The 24843-nt window shown below is 45.0% G+C and overlaps 2 protein-coding genes across 3 annotated transcripts in view; both read right to left on the minus strand.

Moving 5' to 3' along the window:
* The window catches only part of osbpl3b (oxysterol binding protein-like 3b), a 116768-nt gene extending 107507 nt beyond the window's left edge, over nucleotides 1-9261 (minus strand). For both annotated transcript variants that reach the window (XM_036936684.1, XM_036936683.1), the window contains exon 1: nucleotides 8315-9261. The gene's annotated coding sequence lies outside the window, so the exon portion shown is untranslated. The remainder of the gene's footprint in view (nucleotides 1-8314) is intronic.
* A 7021-nt stretch (nucleotides 9262-16282) lies between these two features.
* Nucleotides 16283-24796, minus strand: LOC110506221. Its single transcript, XM_036936690.1, has 9 exons — nucleotides 23562-24796; nucleotides 22440-22649; nucleotides 21973-22044; nucleotides 21714-21743; nucleotides 19394-19584; nucleotides 19113-19201; nucleotides 18525-18705; nucleotides 17930-18024; nucleotides 16283-17690 (listed from the first exon to the last, which is right to left on the minus strand). The coding sequence occupies exons 1-9, from the start codon at nucleotides 23864-23866 to the stop codon at nucleotides 16566-16568; spliced, it is 2298 nt and encodes a 765-aa protein (XP_036792585.1). The 5' UTR covers nucleotides 23867-24796; the 3' UTR covers nucleotides 16283-16565.
* Between the last annotated feature and the right edge of the window lie 47 nt (nucleotides 24797-24843).

Genomic DNA, 24843 nt, shown 5'->3' on the forward strand with positions numbered 1-24843 from the left:
ACACATTTAAACACATGGAAACACATGGAAACCATGTAAACCATGTAAACCATGTGTTTGGTGTATTTGATACCATTCCACTCATTCCTGCTCCAGCCATTCCCACAAGCCTGTCCTCCCCAATTAACCAACCTCCTGTGCTCATTAATCACATTGGTGTAGACCTAAATCTCTACTCATTAATCACATTGGTGTAGACCTAAATCTCCACTCATTAATCACATTGGTGTAGACCTAAATCTCCATTCATTAATCACATTGGTGTAGACCTAAATCTCCATTCATTAATCACATTGGTGTAGACCTAAATCTCCACTCATTAATCACATTGGTGTAGACCTAAATCTCCACTCATTAATCACATTGGTGTAGACCTAAATCTCCATTCATTAATCACATTGGTGTAGACCTAAATCTCCACTCATTAATCACATTGGTGTAGACCTAAATCTCCACTCATTAATCACATTGGTGTAGACCTAAATCTCCACTCATTAATCACATTGGTGTAGACCTAAATCTCTATTCATTAATCACATTGGTGTAGACCTAAATCTCCACTCATTAATCACATTGGTGTAGACCTAAATCTCCACTCATTAATCACATTGGTGTAGACCTAAATCTCCACTCATTAATCATATTGGTGTAGACCTAAATCTCCATTCATTAATCACATTGGTGTAGACCTAAATCTCCATTCATTAATCACATTGGTGTAGACCTAAATCTCCATTCATTAATCACATTGGTGTAGACCTAAATCTCCACTCATTAATCATATTGGTGTAGACCTAAATCTCCATTCATTAATCACATTGGTGTAGACCTAAATCTCCATTCATTAATCACATTGGTGTAGACCTAAATCTCCACTCATTAATCACATTGGTGTAGACCTAAATCTCCACTCATTAATCACATTGGTGTAGACCTAAATCTCCACTCATTAATCACAAAATGCATTTAGTCACGATGACATCTGTGAAATCAGAACTTGAACAGATCAGAGTAGCAGTGGTAAGTTACACCCAGGCATCCCTCCCTAGTGAGACTGCTATCCACCACCTGAAACCACACTCACCTGAACCCAAATACCACCCTGTTCCTTATATAGGGGACTACTCATGACGAAGACCCATCGGGCTCTGGTCAATAGTAGTGCACTTTGTAGGGAATAGGGTGTTATTTGGGACGTGAACTACATTTCCAACCGCCATGTATTATGCATGTGCCCGCCCTCGCAGGAGGCAACACCTGCCACTGTGCATTATGGGTATTATTGTCAACAGCTGGTCTGCTCGTCCACCTGCATTCACAAATATCCTGTCTGTCTCTTCAAAGACGCAGCACGGACTCCAGAGTCCTGCTCAGCTTGTCCACCTGCCTTCACAAATATCATTTCTGTCTCTTCAAATACGCAGCACGGACCCCAGAGTCCTGCTCAGCTTGTCACAAACAGTTGTTTTATTGACCATTTTTACACCAGGATTAGACCCTTGTGGCTACGAAGCTCTTTTGCGAGGGGGAACTGGAGTTAACCTGGTGGGGTTATAGATCTAATAGTCATTGGTTATAGCTACTAAATATAGGTCTGAAGAGACTCGTATATTACACATATTACCCACACGACCACATTGCCATGGCTGACATCTCATTCACACATCAGTGTCCATGGTAACTAGGCTAACTATGACTGTACCATTGTCTGATTCATCTCTGATATCCTGAGGTATGGCAGAGGCCACCTCCCAAATGCCATCCTATTTCCTACATAGTGCACTACTTTCAGCCAGGGCCTATGGTCAAAAGTAGTGCACTATGTAGGGAGTAGCGTGCCATTCGAGCCTCAGGCTGGGTTGCAGGAAACGTCTGTTGAACAGAGGGCAATGCAGCACGATGCCGACCTACAGTACAGAGAGTAGGTGACCTGGAAAACTGCAGAAGTTATTCACTGGTTACTGCTGCTGTGAGGCTGCTGCTGCAGGCAGGGAAAGGAACGGAGGGGTTAAGACAGAAGTCGTTGTCTCAAATCCACCCTATTCTCTGTACAGTTTATCAAATCTATTTGTTTACCTTTATTTAGCTTGGCAAGTCAGTTAAGAACAAATTCCTATTTACAATGACGGCCTACCAGGGAACAGTGGGTTTAACTGCCTTGTTCACACACACTTATAATATGGAACTATGCTGAGATTGTTATATATTATACAGTACATGGCCAAAAGTATGTGGCCACCTGCTCGTCGAACATCTCATTCCAAAATCATGGGCATTAATATTAAGTTTGTCTCCCCCCTTTGCTGCTATAACCTCCTCCACTCTTCTGAGAAGGCGTTCCACTAGATGTTGGAACATTGCTGCGGGGACTTGCATTTTATTTAATTCAGCAACAAAAGCTTCAGTGAGGTCGGCCACTGTGAGGTTCGCAGTCGGGGTTTCAATTCATTCCAAAGATGTTCGATGGGTTGAGGTCAGGGCTCTGTGCAGGCAAGTCAAGTTCTTCCATACAAATCTCGACAAACCATTTCTGTATGGACCTCGCTGTAAGCATGGGGGCATTGTCATGCTGAAACAGGAAAGGGCCTTCCCTAAAGTGTTGCCACAAAGTTGGAAGCACAGAATTGTCTAGAATGTCATTGTATGCTGTAGTGTTAAGATTTCCTTTCACTGGAACTATGGGGCCTAGCCCGAACCATGAAAAACAGCCCCAGACAATTATTCCTCCTCCACCAAACTTTACAGTTGGCACTATGCATTAGGGCAGGTAGCGTTCTCCTGGCAACCACCAAACCCAGATTTGTCCGTTGGACTGCCAGATGGTGAAGCATGATTCATCACTCCAGCGAACACGTTTCCACTGCTCCAGTTCAATGGCGTTGAGCTTTACACCACTCCAGTCCACGCTTGGCATTGCACATGGTGATCTTAGGCTTGTGTGCGGCTGCTCAGCCATGGAAACCCATTTCATGAAGCTCCCGGCGAACAGTTCTTGTGCTGACGTTGCTTCCAGAGGCAGTTTGGAACTCGGTAGTGAGTGTTGCAACCGAGGACAGAATATTTTTACGCGCTACACACTTCAGCACTCGGCGGTCCTGTTCTGTGAGCTTGTGTGGCCTACCACTCCACGGCTGAGAAGTTGTTGCTCCTAGATGTTTTCACTTCACAATAACAGCACTTACAGTTGACCGGGGCAGCTCTAGCAGAGCAGAAATTTGACGAACTGACTTGTTGGAAAGGTGGCATCCTATGATGGTGCCACATTGAAAGTCAATGAGGTCGTCAGTAAGGCCATTCTACTGGCAATGTTTGTCTATGAAGAGTGCATGGCTGTGTGCTCGATGTTATTCACCTGTCAGCAACGGATGTGGCTGAAATAGCCGATTCCACTAATTAGAAGGGGTGTCCACATACTTTTGTATATATAGTGTATTATAATCACAACCTATGGACTCATCATGTCAGCTCAACAGTAATGGAAGATTCTAGCATGTAAAGGACAATGGTGAACTCAAGTTGTTTAGATAGAATATCACAGTGAAGGTGACCTCATGGACTGAGCTACGTTCTCCAATCCCCACTTTTTAATATCCAGGATATTGTTCACATCCTGTTGAGTCTAGGGCTGCCTCTCAAATGGCACCCTATATAGTGTGGGCCTTGTTCAAAGATAATCCACTACATAGTGTGGGCCCTGGTCAAAGATAATCCACTACATAGTGTGGGCCCTGGTCAAAGATAATCCACTACATAGTGTGGGCCTTGGTCAAAGATAATCCACTACATAGTGTGGGCCTTGGTCAAAGATAATCCACTACATAGTGTGGGCCTTGGTCAAAGATAATCCACTACATAGTGTGGGCCTTGGTCAAAGATAATCCACTACATAGTGTGTGCCCTGGTCAAATATAATCCACTACATAGTGTGGGCCTTGGTCAAAGATAATCCACTACATAGTGTGGGCCCTGGTCAAAGATAATCCACTACATAGTGTGGGCCCTGGTCAAAGACAATCCACTACATAGTGTGGGCCTTGGTCAAAGATAATCCACTACATAGTGTGGGCCCTGGTCAAAGATAATCCACTACATAGTGTGGGCCCTGGTCAAAGATAATCCACTACATAGTGTGGGCCCTGGTCAAAGATAATCCGCTACATAGTGTGGGCCCTGGTCAAAGATAATCCACTACATAGTGTGGACCCTGGTCAAAGATAATCCACAACATAGTGTGGGCCCTGGTCAAAGATAATCCACTACATCGTGTGGGCATTGGTCAAAGATAATAACCTATATATTTGTGGCCCTGGTCAAAGATAATCCACTACACAGTGTGGAACCTGGTCAAAGATAATCCACTACATAGTGTGGACCCTGGTCAAAGATAATCCACTACATAGTGTGGACCCTGGTCAAAGATAATCCACTACATATTGTGGGCCCTGGTCAAAGATAATCCACTACATATTGTGGGCCCTGGTCAAAGATAATCCACTACATAGGGAATAAGGGGCCATTTTGGACACACCCTAGGTTTCCTCAGGGTCTTTTTTGGTATTTGGTATTTTATTTGGATCCCCATTAGCTGTTGAGAAAGCAGCAGCTCCTCTTCCTGGGGTCCAACACAAAACATGAAACATGACATAATATAGAACATTAATAGACAAGAACAGCTCAAGGACAGAACTACATACAATTAAAAAAAAATAAAAGCACACGTAGCTTAAATATCAATACATACACACAAACTATCTAGGACACATAGGGCACGATGTGCCGTGAGGTGTTGCTTTATCTGGTTTTTTAAACCAGATCTGCTGTTTATTTGAGAAATATGAGATGAAACTACACAGAAATGCAGTCAGCATGCCTCTGGGCTAAAGGCTGAGGGAATGTAAAGAGCATGGACGTCAGGTCAGGAGCAAAGCAGGCACAGAAAGCACACCTACCTCACAGGTCAGGAAAACCCTGTTCTAAACTCAACGAAAGACATTCTGACCAAACATACTGAATGCATAGCCCCATTTATTCAACCAGTAACCCTTCTTTCCACAATAAACAACTACCAACACACAGCACCTGAGAAAAGATACCCTGTTGATGAGACTGAAGAGAACGGTGTTGGAGACACATGAGAAAGACTACCCTGTTGATGAGACTGAAGAGAACGGTGTTGGAGAGGCATGAGAAAGACTACCCTGTTAATGAGACTGAAGAGAACGGTGTTGGAGAGGCATGAGAAAGGCTACCCTGTTGATGAGACTGAAGAGAACGGTGTTGGAGACACATGAGAAAGACTACCCTGTTGATGAGACTGAAGAGAACGGTGTTGGAGACACATGAGAAAGGCTACCCTGTTGATGAGACTGAAGAGAACAGTGTTGGAGAGGCATGAGAAAGACTACCCTGTTAATGAGACTGAAGAGAACGGTGTTGGAGAGACATGAGAAAGACTACCCTGTTAATGAGACTGAAGAGAACGGTGTTGGAGACACATGAGAAAGACTACCCTGTTGATGAGACTGAAGAGAACGGTGTTGGAGACACATGAGAAAGACTACCCTGTTAATGAGACTGAAGAGAACGGTGTTGGAGAGGCATGAGAAAGATACCCTGTTGATGAGACTGAAGAGAACGGTGTTGGAGAGGCATGAGAAAGACTACCCTGTTGATGAGACTGAAGAGAACGGTGTTGGAGAGGCATGAGAAAGACTACCCTGTTGATGAGACTGAAGAGAACGGTGTTGGAGAGGCATGAGAAAGACTACCCTGTTGATGAGACTGAAGAGAACGGTGTTGGAGAGGCATGAGAAAGACTACCCTGTTGATGAGACTGAAGAGAACGGTGTTGGAGACACATGAGAAAGGCTACCCTGTTGATGAGACTGAAGAGAACGGTGTTGGAGAGGCATGAGAAAGACTACCCTGTTAATGAGACTGAAGAGAACGGTGTTGGAGAGGCATGAGAAAGACTACCCTGTTGATGAGACTGAAGACAACGGTGTTGGAGAGGCATGAGAAAGACTACCCTGTTGATGAGACTGAAGAGAATGGTGTTGGAAACACATGAGAAAGGCTACCCTGTTGATGAGACTGAAGAGAACGGTGTTGGAGACACATGAGAAAAGCTACCCTGTTAATGAGACTGAAGAGAACGGTGTTGGAGAGGCATGAGAAAGATACCCTGTTGATGAGACTGAAGAGAACGGTGTTGGAAACACATGAGAAAGGCTACCCTGTTGATGAGACTGAAGAGAACGGTGTTGGAAACACATGAGAAAGGCTACCCTGTTGATGAGACTGAAGACAACGGTGTTGGAGAGGCATGAGAAAGATACCCTGTTGATGAGACTGAAGAGAATGGTGTTGGAAACACATGAGAAAGGCTACCCTGTTGATGAGACTGAAGAGAACGGTGTTGGAGACACATGAGAAAAGCTACCCTGTTAATGAGACTGAAGAGAACGGTGTTGGAGAGGCATGAGAAAGACTACCCTGTTGATGAGACTGAAGAGAACGGTGTTGGAGAGGCTTGCTGGTTAGAATACCTGACTGAGCAGATAGATTCTGATAAATGCTTTAACCTCATGATGTGATGTGGAAATACCTGGAATGTAAATGGTGCAGTGATCTCTGTGAGGAAAAGACATCATTTACAACGGTAGAGTCTGATAGTGATACGCCATTCATTTATACTAATGTGTTGTTCTTACAACCACAAGGTCAAGGTAAATAAGTATCATTTCATTCAACAACACTATTGTCTGAAGTGCTTATGGGACTGGGCTGGGCACACAGCCAGAGGATCTGAAAATGGTTCATTCCCACAACACCTCCCTGTAATATCAAATCACATGTCATTTGTCGCATACACATATTTAGAGGATGTTATTGTGGGTGTAGGGAAATGCTTGTGGCATATTATACACACACACACACAGACTAATAAATGATTCACACTGTTAATATTTTGCTGCTTAGATTCTGTGATGACTGTAATAATGAAGTACACATGTAAGGAAGCTTAGATTCTGTGATGACTGTAATAATGAAGAACACATGTAAGGAAGTTTAGATTCTGTGATGACTGTAATAATGAAGTACACATGTAAGGAAGCTTAGATTCTGTGATGACTGTAATAATGAAGAACACATGTAAGGAAGTTTAGATTCTGTGATGACTGTAATAATGAAGAACACATGTAAGGAAGCTTAGATTCTGTGATGACTGTAATAATGAAGAACACATGTAAGGAAGCTTAGATTCTGTGATGACTGTGTTAATGAAGAACACATGTAAGGAAGCTTAGATTCTGTGATGACTGTAATAATGAAGAACACATGTAAGGAAGCTTAGATTCTGTGATGACTGTAATAATGAAGAACACATGTAAGGAAGCTTAGATTCTGTGATGACTGTAATAATGAAGAACACATGTAAGGAAGCTTAGATTCTGTGATGACTGTAATAATGAAGAACACATGTAAGGAAGCTTAGATTCTGTGATGACTATAATAATGAAGTACACATGTAAGGAAGCTTAGATTCTGTGATGACTGTAATAATGAAGTACACATGTAAGGAAGCTAGCATGGAAGATATAATCTACTACATGATAAGGGAATGTTCCAAAGGAGAGGAGTTTCCATGGAAACAGTGAAGGATCCATGGGTATCTTGTTTCCTGATAAACAATCTGAAAGTATTAAAAGAGCAACTAGTTGAACGGAGAGTTTGATGAGTTTTTGAGTTTTCATGTCATCATTTGAGAGAAGTCTGTCCAATCACTGTATCATACATGATCTGAAATGATCATGTAGGCCTAAAGTTCTATTCCATCCCATTCTATTATTTTCTCATCTATTTTATTCGATTCCATGTCATTCCATCCTATTACATTCACTTGAGCAATAGCAGTCTGGTGGAAGGTAGTTATAGAGTAATCTTATGACAACATAAGGTCAATTGAATAATGTATGTGCTGCACTTAGCTGGAACAGGAGCATAGCTCCAACTGTACCACGCAGCGCAGTAGACTATTCACCCGAATGATTGGTGAAGGTTGACTGCTGCAACGAATGAAGGTTGACTGCTGCAACGGAAAGTGTGAAGCAGTGTGCTGGAACATGGGAGTAGCACTTCAACTGGAACGATTATGAGCAGGTAAAACGAATAGGTTCACTATAAAGTTGTAACAAATCAGTTTATATACTGTCATATGCCTACATACTGAATATCGGTCAGGCTACATCAGACTAATTAGCATAAAGTATTTAGGCCTACCGACAATACAATAAAACAACATGGGACTCACCTTTGTAAAGTTTCTACTGAGGTTTAGATTCCCGAGAGACGATAAACGAGAGTAAAATATTTTCGCTGAACTAAAGTGTTATTTGTTGGCGAATAATATAAGACTATAATTTATATTTTGCGGTATAAATAAATTAAAAACAAAGTTTTAAAATGACAACTTGAACCTACAGTACGAGCAGCTTTCTTCCAGTCTCCAGACTGACGACTGACACCATCGTGAATTGAATGTTTCCGAAGTGCGTGCAGCCGCAGCCAGCCTCCTTCTCAGCTAAGCGGTTTATAAGGGGGCGGGGCGATGTGTAAATGACAAGTACAGTCTCAAATCAGAACACTGAACCGTGGAGGACGTCTCATGTTCAGAGGCGGGATTGGGTACCGTTGACAGCATCTTTTCCGTGACGTAGATAGTCATCACGAGAGAGCACCCACGAATTGTCCCAGGTATGCTTTCTGAGGATGGCTCAGGTTTCCCTTTATAGTGCGCTACATTTGACCAGGACTCATAGTGCCCACAGGATTCTGGTCAAAAGTAGTACACTATATATAGGGAATAGGGTGCCATTTGAGTGAATAGGATGCTATTTGTCATTTGGGACGTAAACAAACAAAATAACTTTCTAACATGCGCCCTTTGTCCTGATATTGTCCACATTCTGAATAGTGGCCACATTTTTAGACAGGTGTAGATGATTAAAAGACACATTGTGATCTGATTGTGATCAGATCTTCCTTAACCACCTCCAGAGGTAGTCCGGCACCCATTGCGTCTGGATATCAATCGAGTGTAAACAGATCTGGATGGTCAAACCGTTTAATAAATGATCATTATACTGGTCTCTGGTCTCTAAAACCTTTGACAGGTAGCACCATTGGAAATCCAATGGACTTTGTAACTGTCTAAAATGTATATGTATGTAAATGTATATATATATATATATATATTGTTTTCAATTATTTGCATACAGGGAGGCACCAGCTAATCTGGTCACAATGTGGACACAGTGGACAGATAAGAGACACATTTTAATACAAAATGTAGAAGCAACAAACCTTGATCAGATAGTGATTGGATCATATTGATCAGATCACAAAACTGACATTTAAAAAAAAAGGCTTGATACACAACTTCTGTAAGTAGGTAGGCTAAAATGTGTTTGTCTCGTTCATTGACCTCTATCGTGCGTTCAAAAACTTGCCCGTCTCTGGGATTGATAATGGACAGGTGTTCATTCAGCGTGGCCTACTCTGTGGTAATGGTGTTCATTCAGCGTGGCCTACTCTGAGGTAAAGGTGTTCATTCAGCATGGCCTAGTCTGAGGTAAAGGTGTTCATTCAGCATGGCCTGCTCTGAGGTAAAGGTGTTCATTCAGCGTGGCCTACTCTGAGGTAAAGGTGTTCATTCAGCGTGGCCTACTCTGAGGTAAAGGTGTTCATTCAGCGTGGCCTAGTCTGAGGTAAAGGTGTTCATTCAGCGTGGCCTAGTCTGAGGTAAAGGTGTTCATTCAGCGTGGCCTAGTCTGAGGTAAAGGTGTTCATTCAGCGTGGCCTGCTCTGAGGTAAAGGTGTTCATTCAGCGTGGCCTACTCTGAGGTAAAGGTGTTCATTCAGCGTGGCCTGCTCTGAGGTAAAGGTGTTCATTCAGCGTGGCCTAGTCTGAGGTAAAGGTGTTCATTCAGCATGGCCTACTCTGAGGTAAAGGTGTTCATTCAGCGTGGCCTACTCTGAGGTAAAGGTGTTCATTCAGCGTGGCCTACTCTGAGGTAAAGGTGTTCATTCAGCGTGGCCTAGTCTGAGGTAAAGGTGTTCATTCAGCATGGCCTACTCTGAGGTAAAGGTGTTCATTCAGCGTGGCCTACTCTGAGGTAAAGGTGTTCATTCAGCGTGGCCTACTCTGAGGTAAAGGTGTTCATTCAGCGTGGCCTACTCTGAGGTAAAGGTGTTCATTCAGCGTGGCCTACTCTGAGGTAAAGGTGTTCATTCAGCGTGGCCTACTCTGAGGTAAAGGTGTTCATTCAGCGTGGCCTAGTCTGAGGTAAAGGTGTTCATTCAGCGTGGCCTACTCTGAGGTAAAGGTGTTCATTCAGCGTGGCCTACTCTGAGGTAAAGGTGTTCATTCAGCGTGGCCTACTCTGAGGTAAAGGTGTTCATTCAGCGTGGCCTACTCTGAGGTAAAGGTGTTCATTCAGCGTGGCCTAGTCTGAGGTAAAGGTGTTCATTCAGCGTGGCCTACTCTGAGGTAAAGGTGTTCATTCAGCGTGGCCTGCTCTGAGGTAAAGGTGTTCATTCAGCGTGGCCTACTCTGAGGTAAAGGTGTTCATTCAGCGTGGCCTACTCTGAGGTAAAGGTGTTCATTCAGCGTGGCCTAGTCTGAGGTAAAGGTGTTCATTCAGCGTGGCCTACTCTGAGGTAAAGGTGTTCATTCAGCGTGGCCTACTCTGAGGTAAAGGTGTTCATTCAGCGTGGCCTACTCTGAGGTAAAGGTGTTGATTCAGCGTGGCCTACTCTGAGGTAAAGGTGTTCCTTCAGCGTGGCATACTCTGAGGTGAAGGTGTTCATTCAGCGTGGCCTACTCTGAGGTAAAGGTGTTCATTCGGCGTGGCCTACTCTGAGGTAAAGGTGTTCATTCAGCGTGGCCTAGTCTGAGGTAAAGGTGTTCATTCAGCGTGGCCTACTCTGAGGTAAAGGTGTTCATTCAGCGTGGCCTGCTCTGAGGTAAAGGTGTTCATTCAGCGTGGCCTACTCTGAGGTAAAGGTGTTCATTCAGCGTGGCCTACTCTGAGGTAAAGGTGTTCATTCAGCGTGGCCTACTCTGAGGTAAAGGTGTTCATTCAGCGTGGCCTACTCTGAGGTAAAGGTGTTCATTCAGCGTGGCCTACTCTGAGGTAAAGGTGTTCATTCAGCGTGGCCTAGTCTGAGGTAAAGGTGTTCATTCAGCGTGGCCTACTCTGAGGTAAAGGTGTTCATTCAGCGTGGCCTGCTCTGAGGTAAAGGTGTTCATTCAGCGTGGCCTACTCTGAGGTAAAGGTGTTCATTCAGCGTGGCCTACTCTGAGGTAAAGGTGTTCATTCAGCGTGGCCTAGTCTGAGGTAAAGGTGTTCATTCAGCGTGGCCTACTCTGAGGTAAAGGTGTTCATTCAGCGTGGCCTACTCTGAGGTAAAGGTGTTCATTCAGCGTGGCCTACTCTGAGGTAAAGGTGTTGATTCAGCGTGGCCTACTCTGAGGTAAAGGTGTTCCTTCAGCGTGGCATACTCTGAGGTGAAGGTGTTCATTCAGCGTGGCCTACTCTGAGGTAAAGGTGTTCATTCAGCGTGGCCTACTCTGAGGTAAAGGTGTTCATTCAGCGTGGCCTAGTCTGAGGTAAAGGTGTTCATTCAGCGTGGCCTACTCTGAGGTAAAGGTGTTCATTCAGCGTGGCCTGCTCTGAGGTAAAGGTGTTCATTCAGCGTGGCCTACTCTGAGGTAAAGGTGTTCATTCAGCGTGGCCTACTCTGAGGTAAAGGTGTTCATTCAGCGTGGCCTAGTCTGAGGTAAAGGTGTTCATTCAGCGTGGCCTACTCTGAGGTAAAGGTGTTGATTCAGCGTGGCCTACTCTGAGGTAAAGGTGTTCCTTCAGCGTGGCATACTCTGAGGTGAAGGTGTTCATTCAGCGTGGCCTACTCTGAGGTAAAGGTGTTCATTCAGCGTGGCCTACTCTGAGGTAAAGGTGTTCATTCAGCGTGGCCTAGTCTGAGGTAAAGGTGTTCATTCAGCGTGGCCTACTCTGAGGTAAAGGTGTTCATTCAGCGTGGCCTGCTCTGAGGTAAAGGTGTTCATTCAGCGTGGCCTACTCTGAGGTAAAGGTGTTCATTCAGCGTGGCCTACTCTGAGGTAAAGGTGTTCATTCAGCGTGGCCTAGTCTGAGGTAAAGGTGTTCATTCAGCGTGGCCTACTCTGAGGTAAAGGTGTTCATTCAGCGTGGCCTACTCTGAGGTAAAGGTGTTCATTCAGCGTGGCCTACTCTGAGGTAAAGGTGTTGATTCAGCGTGGCCTACTCTGAGGTAAAGGTGTTCCTTCAGCGTGGCATACTCTGAGGTAAAGGTGTTCATTCAGCGTGGCCTAGTCTGAGGTAAAGGCCACTTACTCACCATCTTAAACAGCTACACCAGACACGTTCTGTGACCTAAAGAGCGTCCTCTCATATGAGCGATTACAACCCCACCTCTCGAACGACGGCTGCAGATGTGTTTGTTATGTTGTTTTTGAATGGTATAAGTGTGTTCCTAAAGCCCTGGTTAAACAATCACTGCCCCCTTCAATGGTGGGGGATGTGAACAAGGTGGAGAAACTTGAAGCCATAATAGCTTCTGGTCATGATGTAGGTTCCAAAAGACCTTCTCCTGGAGTTGTGCAAAACATGGTCTGCTCCCACTGTCACCATGACTACACATACAGGAGCATGATGCATATTTGTGGCCACACCTGTCTCCTTGAGATTATACCTAGTCATTATTCATGCCAATTATTTCAAAGTATAACATGCAAACAATCATGAGCATTACTGGTAATGATACCTTGTTGCCATCGGCCACTGTTTCCCAGGCAATGCACTTGATTCTAACCCTGGGTGGTGCGCTGGTTTACACTGTGAATGACTCCACTAACTTGTTTACTTTTTTAGATGTTTTCATTTGAAAGTTTAACTGACAGATTTAGGATAGATTCATATCCTGTCCTGCACATGTGCTTCTTTACCTCTATTTCACACACAGTTTTATGGTCACCCCTCCCTTCATATTTCTCCCTGTCAATTGTGAATGAATATTCTTCAAGTTGTATGGTGAAACGTCCATGCAGCATCTGCATGCCAACCATTTGATCTCAATCAGTTTTATGGGACAATGCATTAGGATCTTCTTAGTGCTGTATGTCTACAGTGTTATTCTGAGTTAGGCCTACAGTGTTGTTCTGAGTTAGTCCTACAGTGTTGTTCTGAGTTAGGCCTATAGTGTTGTTCTGAGTTAGGCCTACAGTGTTGTCCTGAGTTAGGCCTACAGTGTTGTTCTGAGTTAGGCCTATAGTGTTGTTCTGAGTTAGGCCTATAGTGTTATTCTGAGTTAGGCCTATAGTGTTATTCTGAGTTAGGCCTATAGTGTTGTTCTGAGTTAGGCCTATAGTGTTATTCTGAGTTAGACCTATAGTGTTGTTCTGAGTTAGGCCTATAGTGTTATTCTGAGTTAGGCCTATAGTGTTATTCTGAGTTAGGCCTATAGTGTTGTTCTGAGTTAGGCCTATAGTGTTATTCTGAGTTAGACCTATAGTGTTGTTCTGAGTTAGGCCTATAGTGTTATTCTGAGTTAGGCCTATAGTGTTATTCTGAGTTAGGCCTATAGTGTTGTTCTGAGTTAGTCCTATAGTGTTATTCTGAGTTAGTCCTATAGTGTTATTCTGAGTTAGTCCTATAGTGTTATTCTGAGTTAGGCCTACAGTGTTGTTCTGAGTTAGGCCTACATTGTTGTTCTGAGTTAGGCCTACAGTGTTGTTCTTAGTTAGGCCTACAGTGTTGTTCTGAGTTAGTCCTACAGTGTTGTTCTTAGTTAGGCCTACATTGTTGTTCTGAGTTAGGCCTACAGTGTTGTTCTGAGTTAGGCCTACAGTGTTGTTCTGAGTTAGTCCTACAGTGTTGTTCTGAGTTAGGCCTACAGTGTTGTTCTGAGTTAGGCCTATAGTGTTGTTCTGAGTTAGGCCTATAGTGTTGTTCTGAGTTAGTCCTACAGTGTTGTTCTGAGTTAGGCCTATAGTGTTGTTCTGAGTTAGTCCTACAGTGTTGTTCTGAGTTAGGCCTATAGTGTTGTTCTGAGTTAGTCCTACAGTGTTGTTCTGAGTTAGGCCTACAGTGTTGTTCTGAGTTAGGCCTACAGTGTTGTTCTGAGTTAGGCCTATAGTAAGCGTTTTAGAGCTGATGGTGTTCAACTGTAGCATAGCCTACCTGGTTTCTTTTGCTTAACTTTTTGTTTTTACAATCAAAACACATATTTTACATGGTGCCATGCTGTTGAGTTATGGCCACATGAGAGAATTATGCAACAGGGTAGTGGAGTCAAAGGTCACTTGTCTGAGGTCAGCTGAGCATCCTTTGAGAGGCTTCCGGGAACTACCCACAGTTCTAAAGACCAGAGACAGTTGGGAAATCCTGGCCTATACTGCCATCTACTGGACAAACGGTATAATAGCCACTGATGTACCAGAGAAGCTGTCATAGGAAGAAATTATGGTCATAAACCTACTGAAAACAATGTCTATATTTTCAATGTGAATGAAACTGATTTACACAGTGAATTGGCACTACACATCTAGCTAGATAAAACATTATCAAGAGCTTTTAAGTTATTTCACATGCAGTCTTAAACAATTCTAATTCATAACTCGTTTTATATGTCTGAACAACATCATCAGTACATGATCAGTGATCAGTAGCTCTCTCCAGATCCCTGCTGTACTCTGAGCATCCTTTCTTAGAGAGTATTTACCTGACTAAGATGGAAGGACAGACTGCTGTAGAACGCCCAAGGACATTCCACTCCGGCATGACTCACTGGCATGGAACACAGAACAGTCTTTTGTGTCAAGCTGTAAAGCCAATCTGACTGGCAACACATGGTGTTGGAGGTGAAAAGGTATTTTTCTCTCTCAGATGCTGCTGCTCGAAAGAAGGTCAATGCAGAACTTGCGGTGTGAAAATATGGATTCTGTATCTGGATTCTGTATCTGGCTGTGTATCTGGCTCTGTATCTGGATTCTGTATCTGGCTCTGTATCTGGCTCTGTATCTGGCTGTGTATCTGGCTGTGTATCTGGCTCTGTATCTGGCTCTGTATCTGGCTGTGTATCTGGCTCTGTATCTGGATTCTGTATCTGGCTCTGTATCTGGCTCTGTATCTGGCTCTGTATCTGGATTCTGTATCTGGCTCTGTATCTGGCTCTGTATCTGGCTCTGTATCTGGCTGTGTTTCTGGTTCTGTATCTGGCTGTGTATCTGGCTCTGTATCTGGATTCTGTATCTGGCTCTGTATCTGGATTCTGTATCTGGATTCTGTATGGATTCTGTATCTGGCTCTGTATCTGGATTCTGTATCTGAATTCTGTATCTGGATTTGGCTCTGTATCTGGATTCTGTATCTGTATCTGGCTCTGTATCTGGATTCTGTATCTGGCTCTGTATCTGGCTCTGGCTCTGTATTCTGTATCTGGATTCTGTATCTGGCTCTGTATCTGGATTCTGTATCTGGCTCTGTATCTGGATTCTGTATCTGGCTCTGTATCTGGCTCTGTATCTGGATTCTGTATCTGGCTCTGTATCTGGATTATGTATCTGGCTCTGTATCTGTATCTGTATCTGGATTCTGTATCTGGCTCTGTATCTGGCTCTGTATCTGAATTCTGTATATGGATTCTGTATCTGGCTCTGTATCTGGATTCTGTATCTGCCTCTGTATCTGGATTCTGTATCTGGCTCTGTATCTGTATGTATCTGGATTCTGTATCTGGCTACATGCACATCAGTATATTGTCTGAGGTGGACTCCTTGGTCCACTTGTATTATTAGTCATCTGTAGACTTCTTTATGCTTTTGTAACGGACCATAAATGTGTCCCTTTCATGTGTTCATCAGTCATTCCATCTGTCATTGTGTCATGTATAGTGCCGCATATATACACTCAAAGCATGTACACTACTTCTGGATGATTTTATTAGAACCATCTGCACATGGAAAGATAGACATCTTAAGACAGACATGATAAGATAGACATCATAAGACAGACATGATAAGACAGACATGATAAGACAGACATCATAAGACAGACATGATAAGATAGACATCATAAGACAGCCATGATAAGACAGACATGATAAGACAGACATGATAAGACAGACATGATAAGACAGACATGATAAGACAGACATGATAAGACAGACATGATAAGACAGACATGATAAGATAGACATGATAAGACAGACATGATAAGACAGACATGATAAGACAGACATGATAAGACAGACATGATAAGACAGACATGATAAGACAGACATCATAAGATAGACATCATAAGCAAAACATGTCAGTAGCTTTGAGTAAGCAACAGTATATGGTTGGATTTCCCATCATGAAGAGATAACGTTGTAGACCGTAGACCCATTCAACTCACTAAGCCCTCTGATGTCTTCCACTCCCTACAGACTGTGGGCATAGTGGTAGGTCTACAATACAGTGCTCAGTTGTGGAAATAGAAGGAGTTGAATCCGTAGAAGCGGTGCTTTCTCCCGGTGTGTACATTGTCCTGCAGATTGACCGCGCCCCCCTGGAGGGAGCTGTGGAAGAGACGGTGGACCTCTGACTTACTGAAGGAGTCCTGGAGCTCCAACAGGGCCAGCTGGCACCGGCCCCTCTCCCCTGGGTGGGTGGAAGGCAGGGCATGTGGACGGGGTTGGATACAGGGGTTGGAGATACTGCGTGGGATGGGGATCTCTCTGTTCTGCCACTCCCGATCCTGTTCTTCTAGGGTCTGATTGACAGTCATCTCAGAACCCAGAACTAAATTCCCGCCTGAACGCCAGTTACGGATGTTGGGAGAGACCAGATCAGCAGCAGACAGCTCTGTCTCAGATTCATATGCCGCCCCTGTGTTGTTAGTAGCCAACGGTGGAGCTGGCTGGCTCAGGCTGAACAGGTTACCCCCTGATGCTGTGTAGCTCTGCTTCTTGCTGCTAGGAACATCCTCGTACCATACCTCTCTCTGGGTGTTATTCTCTTTGGTGACCTCTGTGGTCTCATTCAGGGGAGAATGGGGCAGCTGGCAGCTGTACAAGGCCAGAGAGCTCTCTGTGTCTGTGACCTTCTCCAGGGAGGCTCTGGGAGCCTGGCTGCTCTGCTGGGGGTCTGATGCCCCTGGCCCTGGGTGATGGAGCCCTTCTCTGACCTCCTTAACCTGGCACTCACACCTCTCCTCCCCACACCTCTCACAACTGGAGCCTTGATCTAGAAGGTGGTGACCAGGGAACACATAGCCAGACACCTGAGCAGGCTCCGGCACAGACACATCTCCAGCCCCAGGCCTGGCTAGACTGAACTCTGAGTGGCCGTGGCTGTTGTTGGGATGGCCGTCCTGAGTAGAAGGGTTCCCCTTTATCTCCTGATGACTTTGGTGACCAGACATAGTTCCCAGAGGCCCAGCAGGGTGATTCTTTGTGGAAGTCTGGTCTGTGCTGTGGGACTCTGCTGCTGGGGCAGTGACAGGAGGGTGGTAGGTGCTCTCCACCTTATGACGGCCCTGGCGTATTCTGGCCTTGACCCCGTCTCGTGGTTTAGGGGGCAGCAGGACGGGATGGGATCGCTCCCTCTGAGAGAGACAAGCACAGGTTTGTTATGAGGAGGTTTGTCTCGTTCAGTCATCAGAGTAAAGTGATACTGAAGAAGACCTGTGTGTTTGTTTAAGCAGTCAAAAACTATTTCTATGGTAGTTGGGGAAGTTAAAGAAGGTTTGGAGGCTAATAATGTGTTATTCTAGCGAAGCAGTTAAATGTAGGAATATTACAACTGCACTGTATATTCAGGTGATTCCTGTGTTACTGTACGTACCAGCTGTGTTGTGTAGGGAGTTATCTTCCCAGTGATCATGTCAACGGTGTTCTCATGGTAGTCATCCAACCTCCAGGGATTAGTAGACCCAGTGCCTGGAGTAAAAACACATGACATGCTTGCCATATTTAATATGATATCTGAGTGAGAGTGACTAACCAAATCAATGCGGCCCCCCGGTCAGTGATTCCACCATGATTACTACAAGTTTAGATAGCTGGCTAGACTAACTAACCAATCTAAAAAATGGTAGCGGACATGGGGCTAATTGAGTGACTGTAGAAAAACTGCTGATCCACAACCAAATGTCAAAACTTGCACCTTGTGTATTCTACTATTCTAACTCTTAACAGGAAGTTGAGACCCAGACTGAGTTCCTAAAAACATGTACAATAATAATTGTTAAATTGATCCGCGGGCCGCCAGTTCCCTGGTCCAAATAGTCTGGGTATTCCTCCATGTCTCTGGGAGCGTCTCAAATGGCACCCTGTCCCCTATAGAGTACACATCTTTTGACCAGAGCCGTATGGACTACATAGGGAATAGGAAGCCTGTTGGGATACAGCCTGCGTGTTTGGGGCTCTGCTCTCTATACCTGTGTAGTGAAGCTGGTAGGAGGTGACCCAGTGGGACTTCTCCACGTTGCGGAGCATGTTGGCTGTTCGTTCAGACAGCGTGACGTCCCAGTCACGCAGTGTGGGGTTGGGAAACACTGTCTTTTGGGACTTAGGGTAGAATACCTGGGTCTGGGCCTCGCCCTTAACTGGCTTGGGGTGCTGAGAGAGAGACAAAGAGAAAGGTGACACAGGACACAGGTGTCGGGAACAGATGGAGTGTGCATGTGACCTTCTTCCTTAGGTTGCTTCCCGAATGGCACCCTATTCCCTTAAAAGTGCACTACTTCTGAGCAGGGCCCTGGAATAGGGTACTATTAAGGAATAGGGTACCATTTAGAACAAACCCCTAGTCATTCACTTCAGTGAGAACATTCATTTATTGGGCTTCACTGGTCAGATGAGATGAAATATAACATTAAGGATCATATTCTGCCTCCCAAATAGCACTCGATACCCTATGCAGTGCACTCTATGGGGAATAGTGTGCTATTTTGGGACACACATGTTTCTGTGTACAGTGAGAGGGAAACCTGACTTAGCTAAATGACTGTACTGTAGCTACTCACATCCAGGAAGCCATGTTGTCCTGGCCATGAGATGGTTTTCTTCCTGGTTGTCATGGGTGCCTCCAGTACCTCATGACGATAAGGACCTCCTGGGATTGAAGACAAGACACTTCATCTGGGAATGAGGCTTGCGCTTGTGTGTGCGACCTTATACGGGCAGACACACACACACACACATACAGACACGCACAGACACACATGCAGTTCGCACACACACACACACACACACACACATACAGACACGCACAGACACACATGCAGTTCGCACACACACACACCACCTTTTGTCTTTCTCAGCACGGTGACCTCTGGAGCAGAGGACGGGACGAGGGGGTTCAGGGGTCGTAGTGACGCAGCTCTCACGCCTGTGTCGGGGTCGTCTGGTGAGCGGAACGTTGGGAACAGGGCGAAGCGGGAGATGTGGGACTGATACGGATGTTCTTTTGGAATTGGAACCTTTATCATTATCTCTCTGTAGGGAGGGAGGGCATAGCAGTGAAGGAAGGACAGCCATTACAACTGTATCATTATCTCTCTGTGGGGAGGGAGGGCATAGCAGTGAAGGAAGGACAGCCGTTACAACTGTATCATTATCTCTCTGTGGGGAGGGAGGGCATAGCAGTGAAGGAAGGACAGCCATTACAACTGTATCATTATCTCTCTATAGGGAGGGAGGGCATAGCAGTGAAGGAAGGACAGGCATTACAACTGTATCATTATCTCTCTATAGGGAGGGAGGGCATAGCAGTGAAGGAAGGACAGGCATTACAACTGTATCATTATCTCTCTGTAGGGAGGGAGGGCATAGCAGTGAAGGAAGGACAGGCATTACAACTGTATCATTATCTCTCTGTAGGGAGGGAGGGCATAGCAGTGAAGGAAGGACAGCCATTACAACTGTATCATTATCTCTCTGTAGGGAGGGAGGGCATAGCAGTGAAGGAAGGACAGGCATTACAACTGTATCATTATCTCTCTGTAGGGAGGAAGGGCAAAGCAGTGAAGGAAGGACAGGCATTACAACTGTATCATTATCTCTCTGTAGGGAGGGAGGGCATAGCAGTGAAGGAAGGACAGCCATTACAACTGTATCATTATCTCTCTGTAGGGAGGGAGGGCATAGCAGTGAAGGAAGGACAGCCATTACAACTGTATCATTATCTCTCTGTAGGGAGGGAGGGCATAGCAGAGAAGGAAGGACAGTCATTACAACTGTATCATTATCTCTCTGTAGGGAGGGAGGGCATAGCAGTGAAGGAAGGACAGGCATTACAACTGTATCATTATCTCTCTGTAGGGAGGGAGGGCATAGCAGTGAAGGAAGGACAGGCATTACAACTGTATCATTATCTCTCTGTAGGGAGGGAGGGCATAGCAGTGAAGGAAGGACAGGCATTACAACTGTATCATTATCTCTCTGTAGGGAGGGAGGGCATAGCAGTGAAGGAAGGACAGGCATTACAACTGTATCATTATCTCTCTGTAGGGAGGGAGGGCATAGCAGTGAAGGAAGGACAGGCATTACAACTGTATCATTATCTCTCTGTAGGGAGGGAGGGCATAGCAGTGACAGTAGGACAGGCATTACAACTGTATTGAAGCAGTCAGTGTAAATGATATCAGCACTATAAACTGTGTCCTCCTTTCTCCACTCTCTGTTGGGAGGGCAGAGCAATAAAGGACAGAGACAACATTTCATATACAGTAAGCAGTTAGATGGATATGAATCCTATACATTTTATAATGATCTTACTGTTGAGGAGGAGGGCATAACAATAAAGGAAGCAGAGACCAACTGTATATAAGTAGTTTCTGTAGAACTGGGGTATCCAACCCTGTTCCTGGAGAGTTAACCTCCTGTAGGTTATAACTCCAACCCTGTTCCTGGAGAACTACTCTCCTGTAGGTTTTAACTCCAACCCTGTTCCTGGAGAGTTACCCTCCTATAGGTTTTCTGCTCCAACCTCAGTTGTAACTGACCTGATTCAGCGTATCAACCAGCTAATTATTAGAATCAGGTGTGCTAGATTAGGGTTGACACTTCACCACCTACAGGATGGTAGCTCTCCAGGAACAGGGTTGGAGATAAAACCTACAGGATGGTAGCTCTCCAGGAACAGGGTTGGAGATAAAACCTACAGGATGGTAGCTCTCCAGGAACAGGGTTGGAGATAAAACCTACAGGATGGTAGCTCTCCAGGAACAGGGTTGGAGATAAAAACCTACAGGATGGTAGCTCTCCAGGAACAGGGTTGGAGATAAAACCTACAGGATGGTAGCTCTCCAGGAACAGGGTTGGAGATAAAACCTACAGGATGGTAGCTCTCCAGGAACAGGGTTGGAGATAAAACCTACAGGATGGTAGCTCTCTCCAGGAACAGGGTTGGAGATAAAACCTACAGGATGGTAGCTGTCCAGGAACAGGGTTGGAGATAAAACCTACAGGATGGTAGCTCTCCAGGAACAGGGTTGGAGATAAAACCTACAGGATGGTAGCTCTCCAGGAACAGGGTTGGAGAGCCCTGCGGTTGAAGGATATTCCAGTAGTACTGTAACAATTGAGAACGAGAAACTGATCTAGATCACAGAATGAGTACTTACGCGATGTTGATGTCCGTTGGTTTTGGTATACTGAAAATAAATGTTTGTAAAATAAGAGGATAATCAATATGAACATTATATTGGTGTAAAAATGATTTCAGCCATGAACTATAGCAGTTCATCCCAAATGGCACCCTCTTCCTTTTATAGTGCACTACTTTTGACCACAACCATATGGGCCCTGGTCAACAATAGTGCACCATATCGGGAATAGGGTGCCATTTGGGACACACATTATAATATGTATAAGTCAACCTACAGCTGGTCGTTGAGGCGGACGTTACTTTTCTTGGTAGGTGTAAGGTCATAAAACTGTTGAATGGTGATGTTCCTGTGAAGACATTAAAGGAGAAGAACCCTCAGTTGCCTCTCAAATGGCACCCTATTCCCTATAGAGTGCACTACTGGTCAAAAGGAGTGCACAGTGTAGGGAATAGGGTGCCATTTGGAACGCATTCCAACAAATACAACATACCCTTGGTAGGTGAATGTTGACATTTCAAAGGAGAAAAATGGTTAGTACATTTTCAATCAATCCACAATCTCACAATTACTCGAAATCAAGGACTTTGGCTCACACTTGGAATAGTTTTTTAAAAATGTTTATATTATTTTGAGAGAGAATTTTCTGAATGCTACTGAATGCTTGATACTCAGAAGTAGTTCAAGTAAATCAGAAGACAAGTTTCCGCCATTAAAAAGTCATGGTCCTAATGCTAATCTTACTCAGGTGGGACGGATCCTCCGTAGCTTAAGTGGCGATGGCCCTTGATGATGGCAGGGGTGTGTTTACTCTTCTGGGAGGAGGACGCCATCTTGTGGCTGGAGTGCTGGCTCAGTCTACGCTGGGTACGACCCGACGGTAAAACCCTGCTGCTGCTACTGGGAACTCCGGGAAGTGGTGGGACTCTGCTGCTAGGGCCTCTGGGAAGAGGACTGCAAGAGGACATTTAAACCTGTTGCTGAGGAACAAGTCAAGGTCAAGGGCGTCCCTAATGGGACCCTATTCCCTATTTGGACAGGTCAAAAGTAGTGCACTGTAAATGGAATAGAATGGCATTTGGGATGTAGACTAGGGTTCCCAACGACACTCCTGTTCAGATGTGACCCGCTAACATTCCCATGTGACATCATTCATAACATCTCTGACCATCAGGTCTATGACAGACTAAAGGATTTCTTTCCATCAGCTAAGCTACATGTAGTTCCCATAGTGCACCAAGACATGATGTACAACACAGACAGTACATAGTGCACCAAGACATGATGTACAACACAGACAGTACATAGTGCACCAAGACATGATGTACAACACAGACAGTTCATAGTGCACCAAGACATGATGTACAACACAGACAGTACATAGTGCACCAAGACATGATGTACAACACAGACAGTACATAGTGCACCAAGACATGATGTACAACACAGACAGTACATAGTGCACCAAGACATGATGTACAACACAGACAGTACATAGTGCACCAAGACATGATGTACAACACAGACAGTACATAGTGCACCAAGACATGATGTACAACACAGGCAGTACATAGTGCACCAAGACATGATGTACAACACAGACAGTACATAGTGCACCAAGACATGATGTACAACACAGACAGTACATAGTGCACCAAGACATGATGTACAACACAGACAGTACATAGTGCACCAAGACATGATGTACAACACAGACAGTACATAGTGCACCAAGACATGATGTACAACACAGACAGTACATAGTGCACCAAGACATGATGTACAACACAGACAGTACAATAACCAAATATACTGTAGGGCACTGGCAAACAAAATGGAGTCATGCAGGAGGATAAGTTCTCTTACCTGGCCAGAGGTGGAGAGTGAGGCTGCTGCTTACACCATGGCTTCCTGCTCTGTACCTGTTTCAGATCCTTGTTCTGTTTGTACATGTAAGTCTCCTCTTTCAGTCGCTGGAGGAGGGAGAAGTAGTCACCCAGCGACGGCGGGTCTGTCTGGGGCTCAGCGACAGCATACGGCCCCCCAGCCTGGTGCAGGCGTTTCAGGAGGGGCAGGGAGGAGGAAGACCTCTGTTTGTGAGACAGGAGTAAAGGACTCCTCCCTATCTGTCTGTGGTCAGTGGGACGTTGCTGGATCCCTAGGCTGGTCATAGTGACGATGGCGTTGTCAACAGCAGTAGGCTAGCGTCCGCAACAGGATCTGGGTTAGTGACACCCTATCCACTGTCTAGGCTGAGCAGCACACAGACTTGGTCTCTGTGTCTGTGCTCTCAGCAGGACCTGTACCATACAGGAAGATACTACTAATATCCAAGCGTCACAGCTCAGTGAAGTGTCATGGAGTCTCCCTAGTGATAATATCCCAGCGTCACAGCTCAGTGAAGTGTCATGGAGTCTCCCCAGTGATAATATCCCAGCATCACAGCTCAGTGAAGTGTCATGGTGTCTCCCCAGTGATAATATCACAGCGTCACAGCTCAGTGATGTGTCATGGAGTCTCCCCAGTGATAATATCACAGCGTCACAGCTCAGTGAAGTGTCATGGAGTCTCCCCAGTGATAATATCACAGCGTCACAGTTCAGTGAAGTGTCATGGAGTCTCCCCAGTGATAATATCACAGCATCACAGCTCAGTGAAGTGTCATGGAGTCTCCCCAGTGATAATATCACAGCGTCACAGCTCAGTGAAGTGTCATGGAGTCTCCCCAGTGATGATATCACAGCGTCACAGCTCAGTGTAGCAGCAGAGAGAAGAATGACCAGCCTCACAAAGCCTGAAACCGAAACAGGTTAGCATGAGGCAGTGTCTGATGACAACAGATGGGTTTAATGACAGAGGTGGGCTCTGGTTACTGCATGGCTACTCATGTTCCTCCACGCACACACACACACACACACACACACACACACACACACACCTGTGAACTAATCCAGACCTCAGGTCACAGTGTATAGCCTTCATTATCCATGCTTGTATGTATATAGGCCGGCACTCACCTGCATGCGCACATAACATTAGAGTGACAGGATAGATACACCGCTAGAATACTACGCATTGAATTCGCTCTATTTATGTTCTTAAACATTTGCACGCGACTGACTGTACGACTGACGACGACTGTACTTTC

The sequence above is a fragment of the Oncorhynchus mykiss genome, chromosome 2 (assembly GCF_013265735.2).
Source record: "Oncorhynchus mykiss isolate Arlee chromosome 2, USDA_OmykA_1.1, whole genome shotgun sequence".
NCBI lineage: Eukaryota > Metazoa > Chordata > Actinopteri > Salmoniformes > Salmonidae > Oncorhynchus > Oncorhynchus mykiss.